The following is a 22202-nucleotide window of genomic DNA, read 5'->3' on the forward strand; positions in this document are numbered from 1 at the left end:
TGTCCAGGCATACCTCAGTCAGTGGTAGGTGTCCGACTCTGATACTTTATGACACAGTAAATAATGCACATTAAACCCTATGTGCAGTATCTGCTATACCTTCAGAAGATAATAGAACTATTAGCATGGACACAAAGTTAGCGGTTGACATTATGATGCACTGAGAAAACCCAAAGGCGCTCAAATCTATCAAGACCAGTATATGACCCAGATTCATTTTGGACTGTTTATATACTTGGCACTAGATTGTCTATAGCACTGGCTTGAATGGTGATGTTTCCTAGGTGGCTGTAGTGGGGTCAACTCTTGTAACTTTATTTCTGACAAGTACTTTTACCTGCATATTCCTCGCGAATCCTACCAGAGGTCAGACTGGATTCGGAAACTATAACGCTCTCCTGAGTAACTAAGAAGCAATGGATAATCTGCACCAGCTCTGTGTCCTTCTTAACCGGCATCATGGAACCCACAAGGTGCCATCCCAGAGCACGGACGTCTGTTGCCCCCTACTCTTATTCCCTGTGACACGGCTTGCCTGAGGTTGCTCTCCTTGGAACTTTGCTGTAATGTTTTAATAATGCAGTATTTAGGGTACACTGTCTCCTCCAAAGCTTTTATGTTTTAAATATTGATGCTCTTTTGGCCAACCAATATCAATTTCTCAATATCACAACAACTACTTTTGGTGTCTTTGGCCGCATCACATTTCTAAATCCTGTGACAGTGTACACCTTGGCAAACTCGTTACTGTCTTGGACTAAGCCTGATGTCAGGGAAAGCAGCACAGCTATGCTTTCAAGTTGCAGGAGAAATCCCTATGTCTTCCAGCGTCTTTTTAAGTTCAAAGGTAAATGATCCAGCTGGCACTTCTGCTCCACACCCTGTACTTTGACTTCCGAATCAGAGATAAGTATTACTACTGCTCTGCAACTGGATGACTCCCTATGGCAGGCTTTCGGGCCTCAAGGAGCCCTCCAACCGGCTCTGCGCTGGGGGGAGGGAGGGGGGAAGAATGTAGGTGTGTGTGTGTGTGTGTGTGTGTGTGTGTGTGTGTGTGTGTGTGTGTGTGTGTGTGTATAGATAGATAGATAGCTAGATAGATCTATCTCACTGGAATGGCACCATCCAGGTTATTTATATATTATTCTGTGGCTTCATGGACTCAACACTGTGGTATATAAAGTGAAATTGGTCACAGAGGGCATTCTTTTATAGGATGCACTGACCCTTACCCACCGAAGTGGAATGCTTTTTCATCGGGTCATGCTCCTCCCTGGGTGTGCGTTGCAGTACTTGTGGGGATCTTTTGATGTCAGTATTTGGTATTTTCAAACAATGAAATAGTTCCCTTATCTGAGGTGTTGGGAGGGTGGTAGATTTAGTAATAGGTTTATAATTTGCTGTGGGCAAACGGTTGTGTCTTATTAATTATTATTAAAAGCGTACATAAGGGTCAAATACTATGAAATGAACCCATCGCAATAACTACAAATCCTTGGTTCAAATGCATGTTTACATGTTTTTTTGCCTCTTATGCCCGTAACAGGTTGCAGTCCATTCTTCAGCACTACAAGTATTTCCCTAATCTACACACTGGTGGTGGAGGGGGGGGGGGGGGTGTTTGGAGTTATGAAAGTAACTTAAAAAATGTCCATAGATGTCAAGAGGAAATGTATCTCATGGTTTTGTAAAGAAGGAATTTCTCACAATGGAGATATGTTAGTGCCTTTCTGAAACCTATATAAAAAAATGGTGCCTGATAAACAATTAAAATGACAGACATAAGAAACACAATGCGTTCAAGTTGTAAATTCTTGCTTGTGTTCATTCAGAATGCCCCATCATTTGACGGACATGATCACTGCAAACACAAAGGTGACGGTGATATAAAAATATGTAAAATGATGGATAGGTGTGTATCCTATTAGGCAAGAGCCCTTTAGATTCCCTTGGAGGCTCTTCATATGTGTACAGACAACTTGAACAAAGCGCAGATAGTCGAATACTGCGAGTTCAGCCAGGGTTAGTAAGACTATTGCAGGCCGCATTATCCTACCCTAAATAGGGCAAAGGCTCTGGAAGGGAGGGACCAAAGTTGGTAGAGGTTTTTAAGCCTGGTTTTGTACAAATTAAGGAAGAGCCACCTGGGGTCACATGACACAGCACTATCTGCTTGTTTGATTACCTTGTTTCCATTTAGTGAAATGGGGGGGGAGCGGCGGCACGTAATGGCTGCATTAGGATTGTGTGTGATGCAAACCTTTTCCAAATTGAGGCAGCCTTTTAAAAGAACTGCTTTATTTCGGCTGATTGGAAATATTAATATCAAATGTTTTACACATTTGACCAAAATGGTATGTAGCTGCTATGCGTACGGAGACCAGTTAATGTTGTATTTACAGAAGTTTAATTTTTGCCATTCAAGCGCCTTTGAACTCACCTTTGAAATCCACGTTTGCACTATTCCCTCCCGATTCCTCATTAGTCATTTTTGGGCGGTTGTGGCATAGGTGCTGTTGTTGACTCTGCCTTCAGTGCAACCTATGCCACTTTCGATCAATCTCTTGATTTGGTGGTTTTTTCAAGGATGTTGTCTATCTTCGTCAGATCTAGACGGAAGACACAGCAATTGCTGGTATATGTGATACTCCTGCCCTTGCATTCTGACTAATCCCATAATAGGATGGGAGAACATTTTTGATCTAAATCGGATCCAATTCAGATACCCCCCTACGATTTATGATGATGATGGATCAGCAAAGCTAGTCTCTACCTCCCTTTATGAACATTGATGTGGGCCACTAGTTACCCCTTTACAATGCTAGGTGCATTGGAAAAATTGCCTGATGGATGTTGATCAAGATTGTTCTTGTGGGACAGCTGATGAAGTGGTGGTTACTTTTACTGAAGTTCTGGGCAAAGCCACTGCGGTCCTTGCATTGTAGAAGAAATCAAGTTGAATCTTTTCACTGAGATTCTGCAGATTATTGCCTCCGCTACTGCACCCTTGCTGCCATTTGATGATCCCCCAATGGGACCTCATTTTAGTAGCTTGTAATAATCTGACCTCCTGAAACCCTCTACTGCTAAGATGGGTTATGTCATCCTGATCCTGAGGATCCAACCTTTTTGAGAGACCCCCTGTCTTCTGAGAGCCTTGTGGTGCAGACGTTTTCATCTTCGAAACAAAATCTCCACTGTATAGAGTTGAAGGAAATGGGACAAAAGTACGCTCTTCGGGAGTCTCACTCAACAAATGCTTCTTGCCTTTTGGCCCAATACTCCCTGCTTCAACGAAAATGGGTACTTTGTTGTTACTAACCCCAATGAATATTTCCATTAACATTTTGAGAAGGTTGGTGTGATGGACAGGATGCAGCAAGGCAAATACTCCCCTCTGGTTGACTTGGTGGCACATTATATGGATTTGTCAGTTGCCATCCACTGAAACCTCTGGATATTCTCGACTATTATTTCATAAGACATCTTTAAGTAATATGCCTTTGATTGCTCCTACCACGTTGGCGATGAGGCTGATTTGGCTCTGGAGCACTTTCAACAATGGCAGGCCCCTTCTTAGCCTTTGGGCCTGGACTCCTCAGCAAGAGAATTTCATCAACAGTAATGTAAATTCTGGAGCTACTCCCAGACCATACCCTTTCAGTGACACCACCCATCTCTGCACCCATTGGAACAACCACACCCTCTACACTGTGTACAAATCGCATTGGATGGCTCAACAGGCAGAGGGAAGCAGCAGTTGTCTTCCTCTCCCTCAGCAAACACGGTTAAACTTCTTTAGTCCTCCCTTGAAGAAGCACCTGCTACCCTTTTTTGAGAGAGAAGGGTGTCCTATCATTTCAAATGATGGCAGTTCATCACTATGAACCGCTGGTCGCTTTCTTATCAGAACTCCCCACTAACCATTTCTCAGCCATCTTCAAGGATTACACTTGCATTTTACAGCAGGAGCTTCTTTCACTGTAAAGCTGGTGTTGGTAACCACGTATATAGCAAAGATGCTTTTCTCAAATTTTTCTCCTTCCCAAGAAAAGACAATACCTCGTCCCATTCTGTACCTGCCCCTTCTGAACACATTTCTCCATAAGGAGAAGTTTAAGGTGCTGTCATTAGTTCAGGTGTAGCTGGGTCTGCCACATTGTGACTTGATGGTGTCAGTTGACCTGCTGGACACATACTTTTGCCTACCGACTGGACTGAAAAAAACGCCTTGTATGTTCACAAAACTGATGTCTGTTTTGATGGCTCATCTTCGTCGGTTGCGGTCTCTCTATTTCTGTACCTCAAAGACTGACTACTGAGGGCACACTGGCTACAGCAACCACCTTTAGTAAAGCGTCTCCCTGTTGTTCGACCTGGAGTTTTAATGTCAGCCTATCCAATTTGTACTTCCAACCCTATCAACCACTGCTGTTCACTGAAGTGTTACTGAACACACTTTCTTTCCCTTAAGTCCTTCCTGCCTCTCTGGCAGAATCAGAACATGCGAGTTATATTCCAGATATTTTGTAAGAGACCATGTCTTTGTTATGTTATATGAGCTTGTATAGCGCACGGCTGCCCCAGCCAAGGGGTGTCCAGGCACTGGCTGCATGAAACTGAGAGGGAAGAGATGCTGAAAGAATATGTTGAAGATATTACAAACTAACAAAAGAGATGAGTTTTTTTAGCTTTTCTGAAGGATAGCAGATCCTTCATTCCCCGTATTTGAGTTGGGAGTTCATTCCAGAGCTTTGCCGCAAGGTATCTGAATGAACGGCCACCCATCCTGGCTAATTTAATGCGGGGCACTGCAGCTAGATTCTGTCCCTCAGCGCAAAGTGCGTCGGGGAACGTAGGATGAGAGAAGTGGACATACCATGGGGGAGAGGCAGTTTTCAGGATTTTAAATGCTAGGCATAAGGTTTTAAAGTGGATCCTTTTTCCCACGGGAAGCCAGTGGAGTTTCGTAAGTACAGTGGTCACTGACTTATGGCTGGGGAGGCCGGTCAAAGCTCTGGCGATGGCATTCTGGACTCCCTTGAGTCTAGATTTCTCTACTAGGTTTGCCCCTAACAGAAGGGAGCTAGCGTAGTCCAGCCCGAGAGGATGGCTGACTGAACCACCAGTTGGCGGGTTTGGTGGTCGAAGAATTTTAAAATCAGCCTGAGATTTCGTAAAATTCCAAAACGGGTGGCAGCCACTTGCTTAGTGTGGTGGGTGAAGTTCAGGGCAGAGTCCACCCAGACTCCCAGGTTTTTTACACATTCTTTAGGCTCGGGTGGTTGGCCGAGGGTCTCTGGCCACCAGCTATTCCCCCAGTCAGTTGTCTCTTTGCCCACCAGCAAGACCTCCGTTTTGCCGGCGTTGAGCTGGAGGTAGTTTGCCGTCATCCAGCTGGTGATGTCGACGAGTGTCTGTTTAAAATTCTGTACGCTGAGACCGCTTTCATCTTTCAATGCCACTACTAGCTGGGTGTCGTCAGCGTAAGACACAAGTGACAGTCCATGTCTCCTGGCTACTTCTGCCAGAGTTTGGACGTACACATTGAACAGGGTAGGGCTGAGGGCCGGCCCCTGGGGCACACCCTCTCAATGGGGCATTCTTTAGAGAGAAAAGGAGGTGTGGAGACTCTGAAAGGTCTGCCTGACAAAAAAGCTTTGAACCAGCTGAGGCCTAGCCCTGTGATCCTACCTCCTCCAGCCTGAACAACAATACCTTGTGTGACACCGTGTCGAAGGCAGCACTGAGATCTAAAAGAATCAGTGCTGCCGTTCCGCCTGAATCTAATATAGTCCGGAGGTGTTCTGTCACACTTAAGAGGGCTGTCTCGGTGCTATGATCGGCACGGAAGCCATGTTTGGACCTGTCCAGAATGGAATTAGACGTCAGGTGCTTGGTCAAGATGGAATTAACATGGGCTTTCGCTACTTTGGCTGGCCATGGGAGGAGTGATATGGGCCTGAAGTTTTCGGGTAAGGTAGGGTCTAGCGTGGGCTTTTTTATGATGGGTGAGACCCAGGCTTGCTTCCATCTCGTGGGTATATTGGCAGTAGAGAAGGACAGGTTTACAATATCTCTAAGGGGGCCAAGTACGGTCCAGTCTGCCTCTAAATAGTTCAGGTTTAAGGGGGTCTGCGGGTGAACCTGACTTAATTTTATTACAGAGTTTGAGGAAGTCTTCTTGGCTAAGTGCCGGAATATTAGAGAGATTGGGCCTATTCGGATCCACTGAAGGAGTGAGGTGGGGAGTCGCTGGGAAGGTACTATAGATTTTCTTGATTTTGTCCATTAAAAAAGACGCCATGTTATCGCAAAGTGTAGGTGAAGTATTGGGATTGTCCATCGTTTTCTTGGCGCTGAGCTCTTTTAGTATTCTAAAAATGGTTTTGGAGGCATTATGACTGTTCTCAATCTCTGTAGTGTAATACGCCGCTCGTGTCCTACAAATATTGCGGTGGTAACTTTTTTGTAACTGGACCAGAAGTCCTTCTTCTGGATCTGTTTGCCTTCTCCATCATGCTAGTGCCTCACGCTCAATGGTGTATGCAGGCACTCAAGTGGTGCCTGCAGGCGCTCAAGTGGTGCCTGCTCAATCCCTTTAAAAAACATGCATGCCCACTTAAAAAAAATAATACATGTTTTATTTTATTTTTAGTTACCGATCTAACTCATATTGTCAACTAACAAGGGAAAAAAGCACCCATGTCATTTTGGAGGTGTGCGCATGTGTGGTGCACATTTCTAGAAAATTACACTGCACATCAACATTTATGTGAACTCAAGCCTTACTTCGTGTAGTGTTCTTTCTGGTATCCATTTTCTGTGATCTAGAAACTTTGTCCTACTAGTTAGCTCCTAACAGATATATTTTCTACATAGTTGCTGGTTGTTGATCAAAAGTTAGCATGTTGTCATACACTATCCAAATACATTCTCTTGCATCCTTGGTGGTGGTGAGGCTAGTCCTTGTGCTTGAAGAAATTGAAAAAGTTAACTCTTTAAGGAAAGAAAACAGCATGTTTATGCTTTTTTTTTTTGACTTTTCAATATTTTTTTTCATGTGCCCTAAGTTGAATGCAAATTAACTTAGTTCCCTTTCCTAGGCTGTTCGTGTGACAAAGCCTAAAATTCCAGAATCCATACGAAGAAACTTTGAGTTAATGTAAGTACACCAACAATGACATGTGTAACGATGTTCATATTGAGCTTTGGTCCTGTACCGTAAACAGCAGTAGATTGTTGTCCTTGGTTGTGATATTGGAGCCACCTCAGTAACGTGGCAGAACATTGTTGCTGCCTCCTTGTGCTTTTGGGGCTGTCTTCCCTGGTTATCATTTGAGTGACAACTGATTAATCAAGTTTAAAGTAGACTTTGGGGGCTGTAGGGCTTTTCACAGTTGTTTAGGTCATTGGCCCTTTGACTTTAAGTTTGGCAAACTTGGGCTTAAAAGGGAAATGAGTCTGAATTTTCTCATATATAAAAGGTAGACCACTTATTCCTCATCCTAATTTTTCGGGGTAGGCTTCTGGCCCTGACCTGGTGGGAGGGGAGAGGGTGAATCACCTCTTCTTCTCATCCCTTGTCGAGAGGTTTCACATAAGGCTGGTATCCCATGGTTATGCCTTTTTGCCGAAGGGCATTCCCTAGTCCGCCATTTGGAGGAGCATCCATAATTTTGCCTCATCGTGGACAGGCCTTTTCTCAAACTATTCCCTTGTGATGGGTCGTCTCCTCATCCTGTTTATTTGTGGAGAGGTATCCCGTCATACAGATTCGTTGTGTAGAGGAATTCACCTTTTACTTCTCTTAGGGAATACAATCTTATCAACCTATTCCTTGTGATATCTCATAATCGTGTGGTTACATGTCTTCTCACCCTGCCTTTTGAAGTGTGTTGCTATCTTCTTGCTCTATTATGGGACGATGTTTAACATCCTAGTTGTGCTTTGATATCTTCCCATCTTCTTGACCATGTCCCTTTTCTTCTATTTTTTATTATTTTAATAGTTTTCTCTGGTGTACTCTAAATTGTTAGACATTTAAATGCTTTATATAACAACCTCAAGTATGATGACCATTACTCTGGAGGTCACACCAACAGAACATCTAAGTTGGAAGAAGCGGTATGCTACAAAAAAGTTCCGAAAACTACTCAAAACACACCTCTTCCCACAATAAAACTCCTCTCTCCTTCCTTGACCCTTTGACCCCCCCCTCTTCCTCCCCTCAGCTGTATATGCAATCTCAGCGCTGGGACGCTCTCGGGCAGCCATGCGCTATACAAATCCTGCTTTCATTTCATTTCATTTCACAAATGATTAACATTTATATTTCTGAGTCTTAACCCCCCATTATGGGTTATTCTTTAATATTATACATTTATATACAGGACAGGATATGAATAAGTGAAGCGCTCCAAACAATGGGTCTCCACTCACATTTGTGGTGAATCATGCACTAAATGTATGCAGAAATTATGCCTCATTTACTTTGTCCTTTAGACAAGAAGACGAAGGTTGCCTATTAACATTGACAATAAAACCCCTATCAGAATGTGTCTGTTGTCCCTCGATTATGTCAATGCAGGCTGTATAGTGGCTGTATACATCACCAAAATAGGTTTGAACTGCCATCAGTAAATGGGAAATAAACCACCTTTAAGCTTTTCTTAAGTCAATACGCTTTACACTCTGCCACTATAACTACAAGTAGATGTAAAATGACCAGACATGGCTTCACTGATCCTGCTTTGTCACTGTGGCATGATGAACCGGCAGGCATTTTTTTAACCCCCAACTCACGGCCTTTCAACTAGAAAAATGTAGACTCCAAGCCCCTGACATGCTGGGACTTTATCCCCAACATCTGGGTTTCATTTATAAATTCCCTTAGCCAAGACCGCCATGCCACCCATGGGGGACATAGACAGGGAAAAGATTTCATTGACCACTTTGCACCAAATTTGGATGGGCTTCTGGTGCCATGGAACTCCTAATTGTGTGGCAGTTGGCCCACTACAAAGGTCTTTCTGATGGTAGTGCCAGCGGTGGCAATTCTGTCGAGGATAAATCAATTTCCCCACCTCTAAACAAAGCAAGGCGGCGGGGCTTGTCCAATATGGCAGATGAACAGGAGCTCCTCTGAACAGCTCTGAATAATACGCCTGAGAGCCAGCAGTCCCGGCGGCCGACAAGCAACTGGAAAGCTGATACTCTATGGTGGAGCATCTCTAGAAGAGGTAGTGCGCATGTCTGCCTACTGGTGACAGATCAGCCAGCCAGCTGGGGGGGAGGTCTCCCTAGCCCTCCTGCAGCAGCGTGGCGGCAGCTGCATAGAACCATTGGGAATGGGATGGCCTGGATTGCAACCCATCGCATACACTGGCCGCAAGAAACGTTGCTGCTCCCGCTCCTGAATGGTGGAAGCCAAGCCGAAAGCCTGCACACCTGTTACAAGTTAACTGGGGTCTCACTGGCCCTTCTGCTGCAGCCGCCCTCCCCAACATGGTGACGGCCGCCTAGACAATGAGAGGCCTGAGCTGACCACACTACAGTTGGAGACAAGCTGTTGGCCCGCTACTGCTCAAAGAAGAGTCACAGACCCCATACCTGCTGACCAACAGCCTGAACATCTGCTCCAGATGGATGGACCATAGACCTGGCACAAGACGAGCACTATTATAACCCACTATAATGGGTAGGCACCGCGCCTGCTTACTTGCCATCCTGCTTCACATGAAGCTGCTGCATGCCCCAATGCTAACGCACTCCCAGGTGAGACCTGGGCACCTGTGACCCGCAATTAGGCACCTCATTGATCGCCAAACCCCCCAACCCCCACAACACCCTTTTAAAATGCAGCACTGGTGCTTCACACTTGAAGATGACACCCACCCCAAGGAGATGCATCATCTGAGTCAACCTGCACACTAGCCTCGGGCTTGCCACATAGGAGCCATCATGAGATGGAGACCACCTGCCTTCCCACCAGAGCCTACTGGAGAAAGGCAGGACCCCCTACCTACAGGCATCATAGACTGAGTGCACAAGCACCGCTGATGGCTCTCCAGCGGCCACGAGGGACTGCCTTGGAGTCCACCACATGGAAATGGAAGAAAAAGGGGGGCCACGCCTAACCTAGATTACACTCCAACACCAGGGCAACTGCTACCCTCCTCCACCTTTTTGGTACACCGCCAAGCGATGTTGGGTTAACCCAGCAGACCTTTCTTCCTCTGCGAAGCATACATCCAGCCTTCCTGTAGTGGCCCGAGGGGCCAGCTGGCTGCTCACAGGGCCAAGAATGACTCTACCCTGAGTGACATGTTGTCCATGGCAATGATCAAGAACCCAGACCCGACAACAAGACCCAATGATGAGGGAGCCCCGTACACATGAAACAACACAACGGGGGATGGACCAATAGAGCTCAGAAGCGTCCAGCCTTAACTCCTTCATGAATGCTCTCTTCAGTACCCTGAAAGATGACTTTGCCACTCTACAAGACAAGATGGCAGGCGAGAAATGACTAGCATCGACCAACGAGTTCCAGTGCTGGAAGATATCAGTGACTCTAATAAAGAGGAACTGGACGCCCATAGGCGCACACTTTCGGAACTCCAAGACAAAACATCAACCTTTGTTCCCAGCTGGAAGGCGCAGAGAAAAGATTATGCCATTCAAATATCAAAATCAAAGGCATTCCCCTCAACCTAGATGTTGGCGATGTTGGCTATGTTGCTGACCTCTTTAAACAAATTCTCCCACCTATGAAACTGACATTATTTTAGACCGCACACAATGAGCAGGCCACCCAGCCAACTCACCTGGCATTCCCCAAGACTTACTGCCTTCTTTCCACTATTTCAAGCGAAGAGACGCTATTGTGGCGGCAGAAATTAAGGCCTGTCCTTTTTCAGGGCAACAAGGTATGGCTTTACCCAGACCTATCATCCATTACGCTCCAATGTCGACACAATTTCAGAGACGCCATCACCTTTTTCTGATGAAAAGACATCAAATACAAATGGGTGCATCCCCTCTGGTTCATCTTTGTATGGGACAAAGAAACACGTATAACACGCACCCCATAGGAAGCTTGAGCTATCCTGGGACTCCCTCCAAATGTCTCTAATCCCCCCCCCCCCCCCCCAACACCACAAACTAGCCCCCCCCCCCCGAAAGCCCAAAAACCTTCCATGGCAGAAAGCCTCCATGAGCTCACTGAGCTGCTGCAACAACTTAAATATCGAGATTCTCCATGGCACAGGAGCACTGATCTCCCACCTGGTACACCAACTCTACAGTCCAACCCGATCACCCCCAGATCAGCGCTACAGCCTCCAACACCGGGACTGCTGACCAGCAACACCCTGACTTCAAATGGGAGCTGTGGAGCGCACCTGCATAAACTATAATGCGGCACACTACTTCACCCATCGACATCGACATGGACCCCACTACAACAGTTGGAGACCCCCAACCCGAAACTACCCAAGTTAATTAAGTCCCCTTTTTGGTTCCCCTCTCGCTCAATGTCCACTTTCTTGCAGTTAATGCAAAATTTCTTTGACCTCTATGCAATGCTACACTACACAGCAGGGCCAGCCCTTCTCACCATCTCCACCCCAACGGTTCAGATATTGAGCATCAAAGTTAGAGGCCTAAACGTCAGGCATGATCTCTCTGCTGCGAGATTCGGAGTGCAACATCTGCATCCTGCAAGAAACCCACCTACTTGGGAAAGACTAGGTGAGGCTGCAGTCCCAGTGGCACCCTAACCAATATTTCTCTGCAGGAAATGGTAAGAAAGTTTGGGTTGCCATCCTTAGCCAGCATATTCCTGGACCATGTGCCCTGGACCAAGACTGACATCCCAGGGTGACTTTTCTCCCTCCACATTGCATTGGGAACCTATCCCTTCACCTTAGCCGCAATATACGCACCTAACAACCACCAAGAACAATTCAACAAGCTACTCTTAAACCCAGACGAAGACCTGCTGGTGGCGGGGGGAGAAATTCAACCTGGTACAAAACCCACAACTGGATAGGTCTACAGAAAGAACATGCCAAACCCAGGCGATCTCATCCAATAGGCTGCAGTGGTTGCAAAATATGGGCCTGACATTTGTTTGGCAAGCCTGCAACTTGACCAAAGTTTACACATTCTACTTTGCCTCACACCTCGCATACACTAGGCTGGACTGCATCCTTCCAAATACCAGCAAAGACCGCACAGGTGGCAGTGGGAATTTCCATTTTCTCTGATCTTTCTCCTATCATGATCTCTTTCAGAACCCGCAAGCTATCCACACCCAACCTACTTTGGAGACTCAGTGACAAACTCCACTCGTATTTCTTTACAAAATCCATATGCAAAGAAAAACAAGAGGCTATCCAGCAATACCTGCAGCCCACCGACACACCAAAGACCCCAGTCCCTCGTCTATGGGAAACTCTGAAAGTATTGATCAGGGGGCAATTCTAGTTCACTCAGCCCGCCAAAGCAACACACGCAGAGTTGGAAGTGTGCATCAGGGCTTTGAAAGACCAACACAAACTAACTGGAGCCCACAAAACCTGGAGAAAACTGAACCTGGCCAGGAAAAACCTCCAGGCTTTACATGCTGACAAAGCAGAATAAGTGTTCCTGCATACCAAACAACAATACTGTGTTGGAGGCAACCAAGCAGGGTGACTCCTTGTGTGCAAACTTTGAGCCAAGGCACAACACGCTAGAATAGCAGACATACAACTGAAGAATGGACTCCACCAGCAAGAGATGATGAAATTGCAATGGCCCTCGAATGCTGCTACTTTACTCACTGTGCATCAGGGGCCCAGACCAGGCTAGCAAACTTTTGTGACGCTATTCAGAACAAACTGGATTCATTCCCAAACTGCAGCGACAGCACAAACTCCTGCTCCACTTAATAGACCATTTTAAAGAAAAACAAGGGAACCCTCAAGGTAATTAAGGACCTTGGGTGACAGTTATGCATGCAAACAGTGGTCCTTAAACAAGTAAGATAACACTAGGATAAATATAGATTGAAATCAATGCTATATTCAGAATGTCCAGCCGGACAAAATTTAATTTAGTAATAAATCAACGAACAAATTGCAAAACAAATCTTGTGGGACACAATCCTGTATCCCATAGGGAACATGACAATTACAAAACACACAAGGACATTTCAGGCTAGACAGTTATAGCTTGGAAAGTATCAATTGTATCAAGCTTAGAAAAACAGTTAATGCACTTTTTTTACATAATGGATTAATGAGCAATTTGTGTTATATGGGTCTACGACGTTTCGATCCTTTCAAGGCGATAGTAGGATCATCATCAGGACAATGATTAGTGCATGCCTGATTTAAGAGAAATTGCCTCAAAGCATGGAGGAACAAAATCCCAATAAAGAGGCGAGTCAAAGGCTGCAGAGGAACCTATTGGCAATTCATGACAGTCAACCTAGATTCTTTTTTTTTTTTTTTTTTAAATTTTTGAAAACCTTTATTCGGAATCAGAAAGCACAGCTATTTAGCCTAACATCCCGGAGGCAAGGCAGCAAAAGCAAAGGAGGGCATTAGCGTTCAACAGTAGGACAACCTAGATTCTTGAGTCAATTGCAGCGCGTGATCTGCATCAGAGGTCTATGTATAGACCAGGTGTTGGCGTATAGATATACTTTAGCAATCAAAAGCCGTCCGTGAGTCAATAGTATTGCATCAGAGTAACCAGGAGTCAAACAATGAAAAGCCGATCTCCGGCAGCGTGACAGTACATGATTTCCCGCTGTGTCCGGGTGCTTTACTGAGACCCACGCAGACTGGCTACACAAGCAGTGGGACCTAGTGGGTATGGAAAAGATTACAGCATTCCTTGAGAATAATCTCCCCCAATTTGATAAAATGTGGGCAACGTGTGTGCTTCCTGGCACAGATATTCAGAGAGATTACATGTCCCAATTATCTGCGAGTGCTAAGGCTCCCCACCAATGAGAACATACAGACCACATAATGATAACTGCTGGTCACTACCCCTGCCACCAGTGAGGAATAGGTGGTCTGTATACCATTCTGGTCCCAATTGTTCATTCTGTTCTGTAGTAGGGGATCTCTGTGTATAGTCATAATCTGTGAATAGTCCCGCACATGTGCGTGGACCCCGGAACAATCAAAAATAGTCTCATCCGTCGTCTTCTTCTGCAGTCCTGCATAGATACTTAAGAGAACATGAAAGACAAATAATGCAGCCTGCAATTAACAAGGCTAAATTGGCCAGCACTTCATCCTGAAGTGAAAAGGATAGCCAAATAATATAGAAATTTATACATTTTACAGAGTTTTACACATAGAGAAACTCCCCTTCACAAAAATCCTTTATCATGATGGAGAGGAAGGGTTGGACAGACAAGCACCATAGGCTGCCATTATGTGTCTGGAAAAGGGATACCGACCTTTAAGAAACCCTCCGGAGACCCTCGTTATCCCATGATGCACAGCCAAAATCAAGTTACTTTCAGTTTTTTTTCCGGCTCCTGCTAGCAGGACCCTGGAGCATTGAGCTCTACCCTTATTGGTATTACTTCAATTTTTGGAGCTTTTTTGATCTAATTAGTGTTTTTCGACGTCTGGGGCCTTTATCTTCCATTTGCTACTTTTTTGAGCTGCTGGGTCCACCACTTTCCTGTCGAAATACAGCTTCATTCGAGAAATGCCTTGAGTGTGGTAAGAAGAAGGCCAAGTCAGACCCACACAGAATATGCATACTCTGTCTTCCATCAACACATGTTCCTGATTCCTGTGATATTTCTCAATCTTTCTCCAGGAGGACCCTGTGTGACAGGGAGAAGATCCGTCTTCAAGGCCTGGAGCAGAGAAGACATCAGGATACAGGTGGGACCTCTGGGCATGGAGGAACTCTATCTTCTTCCTCTGCCCGTGCTTCGGCCTCTGGGGGGCTCGCCAGTCAAGAGAAGGCCCAGAAATGGCACCGGTCCCGGTCGATGGCTACGATGTCGGCGTCGAGAGGTATGACTACTATATGCTCCCCCTCGACCCAGGGCTCTGGGTCGAAGCGATGTCGCCGCTTGGCGTGGAGGGGAAGGACGTCGAGACCTCGGACAAGGTCGACGTCGAGGACTTCACAGACAACGTCGACACACCATCGTCTTCGTGCTAAGTGCCGAAGACATCTGCGCTCGCCGTCGAGGCGACACCTCCATTCGCCGTCAAGGAGAAGATAGGCGTCAAGGAGAAGATAGGCGTCAAGGAGAAGATAGGCGTCAAGGAGAAAGTAGACGCCCAGAAAAGTGTCTAGTGGAAGTTCATCCTCTGTGGTTGGCATTTCCACATCAGAGAGTACTGGTCGCGGCGTCGCCGGCGATCTTCATCAGGGAGGTTGACCTCCAGAGCACCCTCCCTGAGGCCTGCTCGTAAGAAGAGGAGAGTACTCCGGTCTTCGGACTCTGACTACTCCAGGACCTACTCACCTTCACGGCCTAGGACGCCTACGCCTCCTCCTACTCCTCTTCCTCAAATGCCTCCACCGCCTCCTCCGCAACAGAGGCCTTTGCTTCCGGTTCAGCCTCCGCCTCTTCCGCAACCACCTGTGCCGGTGGTTCCAGCAGCGCCCAGGAGACCAAGATCCCGGGGGAGACACCGCTCTTGCAGTGGGCGCACATCTTCGACCAGATCACGACATCGCCGTCGTAGAGAAAGGTCATTGTCCAGGGTCACAGACTCTTCCAGTGACCAGAGGTATTCAACTACTTTGTCAGACTCTCCGCCAACGAGAGTTTCGCCAGTGGATGACTTTGTGACGTTTCAGGAGGTGCAGCTGAGGGGAGCAGCGAAACTAGTGATGGCACTGGCGGTGCCTACCCCGTCCACCTGTCATATTCGAAACGCTACAGCGTAGGCACCTCTCTCGTCCGTTACTACCTTTTGGTGCCAGGGTAGGAGGAACCAGCCATGGAGCTGTTCCTTACGCCGGCTTCGGTGAAGTCTGCGCCATCTCGACTTCAGAAAAAGTACAGGCCTCCGGATTTGGATCCGGCATTTCTGAAAACGAACCCTGCAACGGGTTCGTTCATTGCGACAGCGGCCAAGAAGCAACATTCTACTGCCCCTTCGTCTACGGTCCCTCCGGACAAGGAGAGGCGTCAAATGGATTCGTCAGGAAGGAAGGTCTGCAGTACAGTGGCCGCTTCCATGAAAGCAGCAAGTTCAACTGCGCTTTTGGGTCGCTATGACCGGTCGCTATGGGAGTCATTCCAACAGTTCATTGAGCTCCCCCCGAGGGACAGAAGGGAAGATTTTCAAGAAATCTTGAATGAAGGCATGATGGTTTCCAATCAAATCATTGAAATGCTGAAGGCTTGGAGGAGCCGAAGGAAAGTCTTTCCATCCATACCAAAGGCGCTACTCCTCCCAGCGATTCCAGTGAAGGCAGGGTCGCCAAGCTGGACAACAGCAGCAGCAACAACATACAATACCAGAGGCAGCCCTTCCAGAAGCGTCAGGGGGGCAGAGGCAACCAGCAATCCGCATCGGGGAATAAGGGCCCGGCAGGGTCTAAGCCCTGAGGGATTACATCCCCCCTCTTCTGTTACCCACTCCGGTGGGGGGAAGCATTCAGAATTACCCAGCAGAGTGGAGAAAAATTACTCCAGACAAGTGGGTGCTGAATATTGTTTGCAATGGATACATTCTACGTTTTCTAAGCCCTCCTCCAGCTATCCCACCGGTTCGCTCGCAGTACCTGTTGCACGAACTTCAAGCTGAGGCCGATACCCTGTTAAGAAAAAGGGCGATAGAAAGTGTCCCTCTGTCTCAAAGGGGAAAGGGTCTTTACTCTTGGTTCTTTCTTGTGCGTAAAAAGGACAAAACCGAGTTCAGGGCCATTCTGGATTTGCGACAAGCAAACAAATGGATTCACAGGGACTAATTTCGCATTCTGTCCTTGCACCAGATTTATCCTCAGCTTCATCGCGGAGTCTGGCTTTGCGCAATCGATCTGCAGGGTGCGTACTTGCATGTGCCCATTGCACAGAAACTTTGGATGTTCCTGCATTTCCTAGTCGGCAACAACCACTATCAGTACACCGTACTTCTGTTTGGTCTGAAGTCTGCACCCAGGACGTGCGCACCTGAGGAAGAACAAGGTGTTTGTCTTCGCGTACCTGGATGACTGGTTGATCAAAGTCTCCACCTTCCAGGAAGCGCAATTGCATTTCAACAGGACGGCTGTTTTGTTGAACCAACTGGGTCTGCACATCAAACGTCCAAGTCTGTCCCAACTCCTGTTCAGTGTCTGCAGTACTTGGGAGCCTCCATCAATACTCTCAGAGCAAGCGTGTGTCCTTTGGAGGAGCAATGCGTATAGATCCTTTGGAAGGCTCAGACTCTCATGTCCGTTCCTTCAACGACGGTGAGGACCGTGTCGTCTCTCCTGGGGTCGATGGCTTCTTACATCTTCCTCACACCACATGCACGCCTCCACATGAGACCGCTGCAGGAATGTCTGGAGGATCAATTGGACCAGAAGAGAGGGAGCTGGGAGGACAGGATCACAGTAGCTCAGCACGCTCAGCAGTCCCTGAAGTGATGGTGTTCAGCAGGGAATCTCTTCAAGGGGGGTTCAATTCCACATGGACATTCCAATAAAGACCATTGTGACGGATGCTTCTCTCCGGGGTTGGGGAGCACATTCGGACCATCTGCAGATCCAAGGAGCATGGTCACAGGTGGAGTCCATGTATCATATCAATTTTTTGGAACTCAGGGCTGTTCATTTGGTGCTGAAAGCCTTTCAGCCGTCCTTTCGGACCAGCTCCCTGCTTGTACAGACTGACAATATGACCACAATGTATTACCTCAACAAGCATGGGGGCTAGAGATCGTGCACACTGCCTCAGAAAGCGCAAGCGATCTGGCTCTGGCTGCTAGCCAGAAGACTGACGATAACGGCTACCCATCTTCCAGTTGTGCAGAATGCTCAGGCAGACTCACTCAGCAGGCTCGTTCAGGAAAACCACGAGTGGGTCCTAAACGACGAGGTGCTAGGAAACCTCTTCGCAAGATGGGGCACTCCAGAAATAGATCTGTTCGCCACCGCCGAAAACAATTGCTGAGACTTCGCCTCCAGGTTTTACCAACCGGGGACTCTGGGGAATGCACTATGGATCAGCTTGTCGAACGGCTTTCTGTACGCTTTACCACCCATTCCCCTGATTCTGGCAGTGCTCATCAAGCTGTCTCAATCCAGAGCGCGAATGATACTCATTGCTCCGGAGTGGCCTTGACAGTGGCGGTTCACATACCTGCTCCACTGGTCTCTCCAACCACATCTGCGGCTTCCATGTCGGCCGGACCTTTTAACGAAGTTCGGGGGGCAGATGGTGCACCCCAACCTCATCGTTGAGTTTGGCGACATGGCTCCTGAGATAGTACAATATGGACACTTGAACTTGCCCGACAACTGCATGGAAATTCTCAAGGAAGCTAAGAGACCATCCACCAGGACCTCCTATGCCTACAAGTGGAGAAGGTTCTGCATTTGGTGCACATCCAAGAATGCTGACCTTACCTCCTGCAAGGAAGATGTCATCCTTCCATACCTCCTTAATTTAGAGAAATCTAGCCTTAATTTCCATTCTATTAAGGTTCACCTTGCAGCATTAACTGCGTATAGGAAATGCCCTTCACAAACATCCTTTTTTCTAGATACCTGTCGTTAAAGATTTTTTGAAGGGTTTGAAGAAGGTATTTCCCCCCGTTAGGCGTCCTTCTTGGGAGCTGAATGTGGTGCTGTCCAGATTGATGAAGGAGCCTTTTGAGCCTATTCATAAGGCTTCTCTACAGCATTTGTCCTGGGACGCGGCTTTCCTTGTGGCTATAACATCGGCTCGCAGGGTGAGTGAGATAAAGGCTCTGTGTTGTCAGGAGCCCTATACTGTAGTTCATGCTTCCAAGGTTGTCTTGAGGACTCACCCTAAGTTTCTCCCTAAAGTGATATCTGATTTCCATGTCAACCAGACGATCACGTTACCTTTTTTTCAACATCCTTCTTTTCCGGCGGAGAGGTCCCTTCATTCACTTGATGTGAGGCAGGTGTTGAAATTCTACTTAGATAAGACCAAAGACATTTGAAGGTCAGATCAGTTGTTTATGAATTACGGTTCAGTCAGGACTGGCCTTGCCACCTCCAAACAGTCCATATCTAGGTGGATAGTGTCCGGTATACAACTGTTACCAGAAGGCTAACCAGACTCTAGGGGGTAAGCCTAAGGCTCATTCGACTAGGGGCAAAGCGGCTACAGCGGCTTTGCTACGTAACGTTCCTATTGCAGACATCTGTAGGGTGGCTACGTGGAAGTCTGTCCTGCCTGGATTCTGATGCCAGGACAGATGCGCAAGTTGGGCAGGCTTTGCTGAGGAATTTATTTGCTCAGTAAGGATTTTTCTTTTAGTTTTCTTCCACCGCTGGATTTGGTTGTTGGGATGGGCTTGCCATTCTATTCACAGATTAGGACTATACATAGAGATCCACTCCTACAGAAGGTGTTGTTGATTACCTGTAACTCCAGTTCTGTAGTAGGGGTATCTCTGTTATAGTCATAAGCGACCCGCCCTCCTCCCCGGTGGAAGAAATGTTTTTCCTGGATGCTATAGACCTGGCTTTAAGAGTCCTTCAAAAAGAACTGAAAGTAACTTGGCTTTGGCTGTGCATCATGCAATACAGAGGGTCTCTGGGGGTTCCTTAAAGGCATGGTATCCCTTTTCCAGACACATAATTGCAGCCTATGAGGGTTGTCTGTCCAACCCTTCCTCTCTATCATGATAAAGGATTTTTGTGAAGGGGAGTTTCTCTAGGTGTGAAACTCTGTAAAATGTATACATTTCTATATTATTTGGCTATCCTTTTTCACTTCAGGATGAAGTGCTGGTCAATGTAGCCTTGTTAATTGCAGGCTACATTATTTGTCTTTCATTTTCTGTTGTGTCTATGCAGGACTGCAGAAGAAGACGACTTAAGAGACTATTTTTGATTGCTCCGGGGTCCACGCACATGGGCGGGACTATTCACAGATTATGACTATAACCGAGATACCCCTACTATAGAACTGGAGTTACAGTAAGAAACTACTCTTTCCTCTCCAACGAGTTGTTAAACAGGGTTACTCCGGTTCAGATTATGTTCTCTTTTCAAGCAGCAGACAGAGTTTTTGCTATTGATCTCTGTGATTCTAAGGTATGTATCCATAAATGAGCCACTAACAAATACTTCCTTAACTTTTTGTGGTCTGGTTCTTTTTTTATCAACATACCCAATTAGTTCCTGGAATTTCTTCTAATCGATTCCCTCATTGGGGCCATTCTGGGCACTCTGATGTGCTCCCCCATTCCCTGACTCCGAGAATGAATTGGTGCTAGAGCAAATCCTATTCGACTTTTACTCTGACAGGCTCACCAAAACTTAATGATTCTAGGACCCTGGTGATTATGGTGATCAGGTAATTAACCCTGGGTATCACAAAATGCCCAGGACATGGCAATATTTTGTGTTGCAACTAGTTAGGGTTCTGATCTGCCATTCGCTTTGGTCTCTTTCACAGAATGGTAGGCCAGAGGCCCTATGGTAGTCTCAGAAGGCTGCCTTGCTTTTTGCTATGTTTGTGCCTTGTATGATGTACAGGCCTTCCTCATGGATATGCCCTTTGATGGGCCCCACCGTTTTGGTGAAAAGGCAAACTGAGTTAGAGCTCTTTAAGAACAGTAGTGCTATAGCTTGCTCTTTGAGTGTGTTGACGCCTGCTAAACAGTTACTGCATCAACTCAAAGTTAGGAGGTTCTTATAGAGATTTGGCGTATAGATGGAGACAACCTTCCGAACCCGTGCAGCTGGCAAACCAGTCTTTTTGAGGACGCATGTCTTGCAGGCAGCGTGTGGGACAGCACGGGAATCAGTCCTCCAATTACTCTGCTGCCACAACCACTCAAGTTTGCTCTTACTGGCGCCTGCCTAACCGATGGGGAGCAAGATTCAACGTTTCTTCCTAGGTTGGTGATCTGCCACGTCAGACAGTTTGGTCTTGCAAATAATTTAAAATGGCTATAAACTACCTTTTGTTTGCCTATGGACACCTTTTGTTTCCACTTTGCCCATTATTCCTCCTATACCAGAGGAGATTTCTGACCGGCATGTGCCCATCCTGTTACACAAGATATGGCTGTTGCTTTCAAACATTCCATTGAAGAGCTCCAATCTCAAAGAGGACAGGTTGTTACTTAAGCTATTTTCTTGGCCAAGGACCTCATGCCTGTTTTGTACCTCGAGCCTTTGAAGCCTTCCTGTGGAAGAACAAATTCAAAATGCTCATAGTGACCCAGACCCTGCCTGCTCTGTACCTGGGCAACTTTGATGGGGTCATTGCACCTGCATGACACATTTTCATTTACCCATCATGCAGATCCACAGAAGTTGTCTGTGATTCATGGCACACCAGGAGCATTTTCAGTTTGCTTTGCTCCAATTTTAGGGCTCACCAGCAGCCCTTGGTGTGTTTACGAAAATGATGGCAGTGGACACAGCCCATCTTTGGAAGGCGTGGGTATCAATGTTCTGTACACTAACGACTGAGTGTTGAAGGCGTGCTTGCCACAGTCAGTCGTGAACCACTTTTGGACAACGCAAACCTCTTGAACTCTGTGGGGTTCTCTGTGAGCTTTCAAACGTCCCACCTAACTCAATTGCAGAGGCTTCCGCTAGACACATCTGGACACAGTGGAGTTCGGGCCTTCCCTCTGCTGCAACATGACCAGAACATTCAGGCTACGATCACAAAGTTTTAGCTCTATCCTGGATCATGTTGAGATAATCTCTTAAGCTTCTTGTTCTCTTACCGTCTGCATCCTTCTTGTAAGTTATGCCAGGTGGCACATGTGAACTCTGCAGTACATTTTGAGGTTCCAATGGGCCCAGCACCAAGGAAATCTGGCCGGAGCCTCTCATGTCTCAGAGGAGACAGCTCAAGATTTGCAGTGGTGGACAGTCAAACGCACTGGTTGAGCAGCAGGCCCCAGGAAGACCCCTTCTCCACCTAGCATTGATTGTGTTTACAGATGTATCATCTGCTAGGCTGGGAGGTCATCTGAAGGAGGTGGAGATAAGGGGGCTCCAGTCTATGT

At 46.8% G+C, this 22202-nt stretch overlaps 1 protein-coding gene across 2 annotated transcripts in view; it reads left to right on the top strand.

Annotated features, from left to right (window-relative positions):
* Positions 1–22202, top strand: part of ERLIN1 (ER lipid raft associated 1) — a 219853-nt gene that overhangs the window by 93200 nt on the left and 104451 nt on the right. For both annotated transcript variants that reach the window (XM_086921840.1, XM_086921839.1), the window contains one exon: positions 7107–7165. In XM_086921840.1, the coding sequence (XP_086777966.1) occupies positions 7107–7165 (59 nt within the window). The remainder of the gene's footprint in view (positions 1–7106; positions 7166–22202) is intronic.

The sequence above is a fragment of the Lissotriton vulgaris genome, chromosome 5 (genome assembly GCF_964263255.1).
Source record: "Lissotriton vulgaris chromosome 5, aLisVul1.2, whole genome shotgun sequence".
Classification (NCBI taxonomy): Eukaryota; Metazoa; Chordata; class Amphibia; order Caudata; family Salamandridae; genus Lissotriton; species Lissotriton vulgaris.